This window comes from Scyliorhinus canicula, chromosome 14 (assembly GCF_902713615.1).
Source record: "Scyliorhinus canicula chromosome 14, sScyCan1.1, whole genome shotgun sequence".
NCBI classification, from domain to species: domain Eukaryota; kingdom Metazoa; phylum Chordata; class Chondrichthyes; order Carcharhiniformes; family Scyliorhinidae; genus Scyliorhinus; species Scyliorhinus canicula.
The window spans coordinates 137174401-137182262 of NC_052159.1; the positions used below are offsets into that span (position 1 = coordinate 137174401).

Genomic DNA, 7862 nt, shown 5'->3' on the forward strand with positions numbered 1-7862 from the left:
ACGAATTGCCATTAATGCGGAGGAATGTCCACGCTTTATTATTTTTTGTAACTGGTGAGTTTGCTGCTAATAGGGCATTTTGCATTCAGCAGTTCTGATTGAATATCATTTGCAGACAATTATTTTCAGCAAACGATATCATTCTACACCTCCCCCCCAACCCTGCAAACTGTACCCGCACATCGGAAATCAGGATTCCTGCAAATTCTTCCCTCGTCCAGTTCGGATTATTAAATACAGCCTGCCCGTGTTTCCCCAATCGCCACATTTTCGTTCTGCATTTATAGCGATCTCTCGCCTGCCTTACAGATTCCAGATCCGATGGTCGACACACCGACAGTAAGAACCAATCTCATTCCCCCCCCCCTCCAGATTTCAAAGATGAAAATAGCAACCTTGCAGTTTACGAAAAATGACAGCATTAAATAAATAGATTCAATTTAACTCGGTTGGGGAGGGAATACTTAATTGGTATTTTTTGCCCTTCTCGTTCGAGCGCCACGATGCAATTTAGACCAGGAAGAGAAGCGATCAGACGGTTGTTGCACAGGAACCCTTATTAGCACGTTGCAAGAGTTGGTTGGGAGCGGGGTCCCTGCCATTTTCATCAGCTTTTTAACTGTCCGGCCTCCAATGGAAGGCGGCAGTAATTCGCTACAATTCAGTTACATCAATAATCTCCCTGGCTGCACAACGGCTAATTCGGCTTTCGGAGAAGGGACGGGCGATGGGGAAATCCTTCCAATATCATGGCAAAAAAGCGAGAGAGAGAGAAACAGAAAGAGAGACAGACAGAGAGAGAGACAAACAGAGAGAGAGAGAGAGAGACAGGCAGAGAGAGAGAGACAAACAGACAGAGAGAGAGAGAAAGACAGAGAGAGACACACAGACAGAGGCAGAGAGAGAGAGACACGCACAGACAGACAGAGAGAGAGGCAGAGAGGGACAGACAGAGAGAGGCAGAGAGAGAGAGACAGGCAGAGGCAGAGAGGGACAGACAGAGGCAGGGAGCGAGACAGACATACACAGAGAGACAGATAGGCGGTGAGAGGGTCAAACAGTCAGAGAGAGGCAGAGAAAGACAGAGAGAGACAGGGAAAGAGAGGCAAAGAGGCAGAGAGAGAAAAAAACAGAGCGAGAGCGACTGAGAAAGACAGAGAGCAAAGACATCGAACTGAACATCCAGCTGTGTTCTCGCAGACTGAGCGATTGAGCCCTTTCCCGCCGTGGATCCCAGTTTTTTTTTAAAAAAACAGACACACACAATTGGAGCTTTTGTTCGCTCCGTTCTCCAGCCGGTGTCCCCATTGCGTTGCGATTCTCTGCAAGAGCGGAGCTGCCGGATCAGCGTCCAGCTCAAACCCTGCTTTTTTTTTAAAGCAAAGTGAAGTTTCGCGGCGATTGCAAGACAGGCTCTCATCCCACCTTCCCCAATCACAAAGAAAAGTTGTTGCAGCAGCGTCATTGCACCTCTTCCCCTCCAACACAGCGGGTTTTTTTTTAAAGTTACGTGGGGGAGGCGTCTAGTTTAGGTATGGGGTGGGGGAAGTGGGACTGACACACGTCTGGAGTGTTGTACGTAACGAATGCACAACTGCGTGTACGCATTCCAGCCAATGTACATAGGCACATACCAGAGCTAGACACACGTACGTGCTGAGAGCTGTGTTAACAGTCTCTCTGGGTTGTCCTTTTATCAAAGGATCCCTTCTGATCCAGACCATTGCGGAAAGTGTCCGGGAGAGAGGTAGTGTGACAGAGAGAGAGAGAGGGGGTGAGATCAAAAGGAGTTTTCTGTATTAAACAGAGAGAGATAATTACCCCTGACTGAGACTCAGTTGACGCGTTGTCTCTTTAATTGAACCGGAGTTCTGGATCAAATAACACATCGTCCAATATCTACTGTGTCAGCAAAGATCGCAGGGGTGACGGGAGCTGGGGAAAGCTGTTCTGCTCCAAATCGGTTTAGGATAAGAAAAAAAAACCGGATCCACAGTTTTGGTGGTAGTGTTGGCTGGATCTGTGTTTGCATTGATTCCCCACCCCCTCCCCCCCAAACCTTCCCCCCACCGCCCAGACAGGAATTATTCTCTGTCTCTCTCTCTCTTGTAGCCAACACCGGCAGAAGGGTGTCAGTTCTTCGAGCAGGCACCAAAGTGGAACGGAACGATTCAGAGGAGGGTTTATTCGCGACTTCCCCTGCACACACACAGAAAGAGAGAGAGAGTGGAGGGAAGGAGGCTGGCGGAATATGCGGAGATTGCAGAATTTCTCTCTCGGGCGCGCTGTGCTGAACGGTCAGCGAAACGTCTGGGACATGCGACCAGGAGCCAAGTGCAACTGAGAGAATCTGGATGACCTGCTGCTTATCGCCTTGCAGGAGAGGGAGGGGGAAACAGGGCGAAGAATCGAGGGAACCAACAGAAAAAAGTGTGAACAGAATGGATTGCAACGCCTGATTTGTGTACTTGCAGTTTTTTTTTGCTTATTTGCTTGTGCCTATCCTTCTCAGGAAGGTTTGCGTTGCATACCGGCACACTGCCGGCTGCATTGATAAAGCAACTGTTCCAGACCTCCCCAGCCTCGGATCTGTTGCATTGCATTTTGTTTTTCGGGAGGGAGGTGGTGCAGCAGTTGAATCAATTTCATGGCATGAAATGGGAGCCAAGTGTCGCGGTGTGAAAATGCTGTCGTGGTTTGTGCGGGTGCAAATCGTGCTGGGGCTGGCTTGGGGCAACAGGACGACGGATCTGTGCGAGAAGCTGTGCTCCTGCGTCGAGGTGGAGGGGGTGCTGCACATCGACTGCGAGAGGAGGGGGCTCTCCAACGTGCAGCATTTCAGCGCGCCCACCTCCCGCTTCTACCAGCTCTTCCTGCACAGTAACTCCCTGTCCAAACTCTTCCCCAACGAGTTCGCCAACTTCTACAACGCCGTCACCCTGCACCTGGAGAACAACGGGCTGCACGACATCATCCCCGGCGCCTTCCTGGGGCTGCAGCTGGTCAAGCGGCTGCACATCAACAACAACAAGATCAAAGGCTTCCGGAGGCACACCTTCCTGGGGCTGGACGACATGGAGTACCTGCAGGCGGACTTCAACCTGCTCCGGGACATCGACCCCGAGGCCTTCCGCGACCTCAACGCGCTGGAGGTGCTGATCCTCAACGACAACCTCATCACCTCGCTTCCCGCCAACCTCTTCTACCACGTGCCCATCACCCACCTGGACCTGCGGGGCAACAGGCTCAAGACCCTGCCCCACGAAGGCATCTTGGAGCTGATCCCCCGGGTGGCCGAGATTCTGCTGGAGGACAACCCATGGGACTGCACTTGTGATCTGCTGCCCCTTAAAGGTGAGGTGGGAAGTCTGGCCTTGCAATTAAATGGGGGTGGATGAGAGTGAGAGAGGTAGAGGGCTAATAACGATGATTAACAATTGGATACACTAGATGGCAGAGTTGGGTAAAATTGGTGGAATTCTGAGCTGCTCAGTGTGGTCTGTTTGTGTTCAGTGAAGGCAGCTGGGGAGAGTGGGGTGGTGGTGGGGCCGCATTAAGTCCTGACAATCTGTGCCAAGTCTGAAGTGAACACGAGTTCGCAGCACAGAACAATACAGTCTTAACTGACCCGCACACTGTTCACCCAGAATGGGTTGTGAGGGATAAAGGGCAGATCAGTCAATCGAGACCGTTCAGCTCCAGCTCCGAACATGCAAGAGTTTCAATTGTATGTAGCCTTCTCTGGAGATGCCTCTTCTAGCCGTGACGCTAGGCAGCAATACAGCACACGTACCATGCTCAAGTTGTAGCTTTATGCTCTTTCTGCCATTTTCCTGTGATATTCTACATCTCCCTCTCCATAGTTTTCATTTCATGCTTTGTTACTTTTGCCACTTGTCATCAAAGGTAAAACTGAGAGTCGGGGTGATGAAACCTCCAAGGTCCTGAATGCCCCAATCTATTGCAAGTTTGACTAGGATTAAATTGTGTTAATTACAGTCAGAATTGACATTGGAGTGTAATGTGAACCCTTTATGTCAATACTTTGCACATTCATTTTGATAAGATACTTTTGTGATGCCTTTTAAGAAAATGGCAACAAAATAACAATGGCTGTTGTAACAAACTATCAGGATCATCTCCAACCTGTATTGTTTTTTCCCTTCAAGAATGGCTGGAACTCAACTCTTATTCAGCCTTGATCGGAAGAGTAGTTTGCGAGGCACCCTTACGATTACAAGGAAACGACCTGAATGAAACATCCAAATATGATTTATGTCCCTGGAAGATGGATAATGATTTAAGTCTTGTTGCTCCACCTGCTCAAGGGGCTTCTGGGCTGCCCCCAACTCCTGCCTTTCAGCATCCCAGGTCGCCAACTTCAGCGTCAAATCAATCAAATCCACGCGGCAACCTGCAGAGGACAAGACCTTCAGCCAATTCCGTTGTACCAAATGGCAGTAGTGACCCCCTTTTATTAGCGGGATGCCCAACAGCCTGTAGCTGTTCTATCAATAGTCCTGAATCGGGTCTTCAGATAAACTGCAGGGGCAGCAAACTTGAGAGTATGGCTGACCTTCAGCCCAGACCAGTTCAAGCACAGGAACTCTTTCTGAGGCAGAACAATATAGAAATCATTAGGAAGACTCACTTCCTGGACTACAGCAGGTTGACTTTGTTGGATTTGGGAAATAATGCCATAAGGTTAATAGAAAACAACACGTTCCTTAATCTCACTGATTTGCGTTGGCTGTACCTGGATAATAATAACTTGGAAACACTCATGCCAGATATGTTTGCGGGTCTGCAAAATACAGAGTACCTGAATTTGGAGTTCAATTTAATTCAGTTAATCCTACCAGGCACGTTTAATGGGATTCCAAATCTGAGAGAATTGTTTTTACATAACAATCTGTTGAAGTCTTTGCCTGTCGATGTGTTTTCTACTGTCTCCCTCTCCAAGTTAAGTTTACACACCAACTATTTTATGTATCTCCCAGTTACTGGTGTTTTGAATCAGCTAACATCGGTTGTGCAAATCGACCTTCATGGAAATCCGTGGGAATGTTCTTGTAACATCATAGCTTTCAAGCAGTGGGTTGACAGGATGGGCACTGATGTGGTTCTCAGTGAATTAAAATGTGCATCTCCTGAACAATTCTGGGACAGAGATATTAAGTCTATAAGCAATGAGCTGATGTGCCCGGAATTGTACTCAAAAATCCATCTAACGTTTTCCTCATCAAGTAACATTACCATAACAACAGAGACAGGGACTCATGTAAATCCCTATTTGGAGACCAGCAGAGTTTCAATTTCAGTGCTGGTACCTGGCCTTTTACTTGTCTTTGTTACGTCTGCCTTTACAGTTGTTGGAATGCTGGTGTTTATCTTGAGAAACCGCAAGAGATCAAGAAAAAGGGATAACAACTCTTCGGCTTCAGAAATTAACTCCTTGCAAACAGTGTGCGATTCGTACTGGCACAATGGGCCTTACCACGCAGAGGGACCTCACAGAGTATACGATTGTGTCACGCACTCCCTTTCAGACTAGGCTTCCTGAAGTGAAATGCTGAAAATATAGCGTGTGATTTAAAACAGCATATTATGCGGAGATGAGGACCTTGAGAGCGGCGGTTAAGCCCCTGATGTAAATAATGATACCATAGGCTTCTGCTAAAAATCCTGCGACCGAATGTTGAACTCAGCTTTCTAATGAAAATAGAAAGTGCACATGCTGAGGAAGTGCATATAACTTTTAGAACTAACAATTTCTCTCCCGCTGTGAAACATACATGTGTTCTGAAAGAAAGCACGGACAATAATGTGCTTTTTCGTGCTCTTTTCATGCTGATATTCCAGATGTAAATGACAATTAATCAGTTGTATAAAAAAAATATAAAGAAGATTTGTTGTCATTTGGAGATATGGGAGAATTGTAAAAAGAATACACAGAAAGAGGAAATAGATTACAGCATTTAGGTTTGACGGTTGTAAATTTGCACGAACGCATGAATGTATTGTACAGAACTGTCTAATTAGAAACAAGTGATGCATGTCATGCATGAACTCAACACCACAGGGATACATCACATAGCTGGAGGAAATAACTATTACTATGCTCCATTCATGAGTACTAATTGTATTCTATGAAGTCATGTATCCAGTATTGATCATGGTGACCTTCCCTGTTTATTTTTCCTGTGATTATAAATTGTGCAGTTTGTGCTATTATTGCTTAGATAAGGTGTAAGCTGCAAGTTCTTCTTGTTTTCGACCATATTTGTTTGTGCATGGTTAGTAACTATTTATTTTATATTATGAATTTTTCCATGTTTTGGGTGTTATTTTATATTTGCTAATGCCTATTTCCATCTAAATTTTCAGAGTAGCTACTATGTTTTGTACCGTGGTAAAGGAGTTAAAATGACCAATGGAATATTCATTTTTTTAAAAAACAATTTGGGGGGAATAAATATATAAAGTACACATAAGCATGACCAATTAATGTCACTCAGTTGCTCAAGCTGCATCACTGATATGATGTAAACTGTTCTGTTCAAGTCATCGTTATGTAACATAATAAAACAGAAAATACTACAGAGGTCACACTTAGAGGACATTTAATAGGATTATTTTAGAGTTTTATAATGGCAAATTTTTCAACATTAAAATGACTGGTTTAATCTGAAGGCTGATTTAGTTATTTAGCCATCATGACGGCAGGATTCCCATCTGTACGAAGAGCATTGCACAGGCCTGAAATATTTATCAATCACCATTTTATTTGAACGTTTTGCAGCTTTTAAACTTTAGGAGACCCTGAGATTTTTCAAATGTTCTGAAGGGACCGTGGTGTTTTTTTTCCCTGAATAAAGAAACTAGTAGCATCCAAGGTGCATTGAAGTGACTGCAATCATCCAAAGCTCCACACGGGATGCTCAAGTAATGATCATCTGGTTCCGCATTGATCTGTGAACGACAGTGTCACTTAAGTGGTCAGCACATTGGACTGACAGTGCAAAGTGCTGGCAGTCTTGGCACCAGCTACCCTTGTTAATAGAATCTGTTGGCAGTAAATGGTGCTTCGGCTCATAATATTCCTTCTTTGTTTTAAAACAAACCACGTTGTTGCAATGCTCAGAAATGTATAACCAAGCAGACTTGAACTATGTCCTCTGTTTTCTTGAGAAGTCAGTCAAGCATCAGTCGGATAACCTTTATTTAATATTCCATTTATATAGAACAGCTAAATTTTAACATCAAAAATGGTGACTGATATAGCAATATGGTTTTAAAACCACTGATTAACCGACATTAATGAGCTAAAATCATTCTACCTCTTGTGTGAGTCCAGACATTGTTGTTTTCAAGCTGTGGAGCCTTGGGGAGTATCAGAAGTGTGCTGTGCCCTTTTATCATCTGATATCCATGTTCTCATATTCTCATTAGTAACTGGCCTTGGAGCAGGAATCCTGGCTGATTTTATCTTTTCCCCAAACCAATTTTTAGGCCAACGTGCTGCTGCTATGGCTGCCTTATTGAGATCAGCAAACCAACACAGAGCAGAGACTAAATTCTGAGACATTCCTGTTCAGCAGGGCTCCATACTGCACCAGGCATACTCGTTACCTCATGAAAAATCAATCGTACTAGGAGTAATTCTTTTCTAATTTGATATTATAAAGCTATTTTTTGTACAAATAGGAATATGTCTTAGATTGTGTACTTATCTTTGGCAACATGATCTTGAAATTATGCAGTGTGAAAATTATTGTGTTATTGTGTGACTAATACATTTGAATGTAATTCCCTTCTGCTACACTAATAACTATTCAACTGTTTTAATTACTCTGCTAAAA

The 7862-nt window shown here is 44.7% G+C and overlaps 1 protein-coding gene across 1 annotated transcript; it reads left to right on the forward strand.

The window, feature by feature from the left end:
* Positions 1–2058: 2058 nt before the first annotated feature.
* LOC119977515 (SLIT and NTRK-like protein 1) lies at positions 2059–6692 on the forward strand. Its single transcript, XM_038818552.1, has 2 exons — positions 2059–3354; positions 4170–6692. The coding sequence occupies exons 1-2, from the start codon at positions 2658–2660 to the stop codon at positions 5552–5554; spliced, it is 2082 nt and encodes a 693-aa protein (XP_038674480.1). The 5' UTR covers positions 2059–2657; the 3' UTR covers positions 5555–6692.
* Positions 6693–7862: the final 1170 nt, after the last annotated feature.

Coding starts and splice junctions, on each gene's coding strand:
- LOC119977515 (XM_038818552.1), top strand. CDS start 2,658: ATGGGAGCCAAGTGTCGCGGTGTGAAAATGCTGTCGTGGTTTGTGCGG. Junction 3,355..4,169: donor TGATCTGCTGCCCCTTAAAG/GTGAGGTGGGAA, acceptor TTTCCCTTCAAG/AATGGCTGGAACTCAACTCT.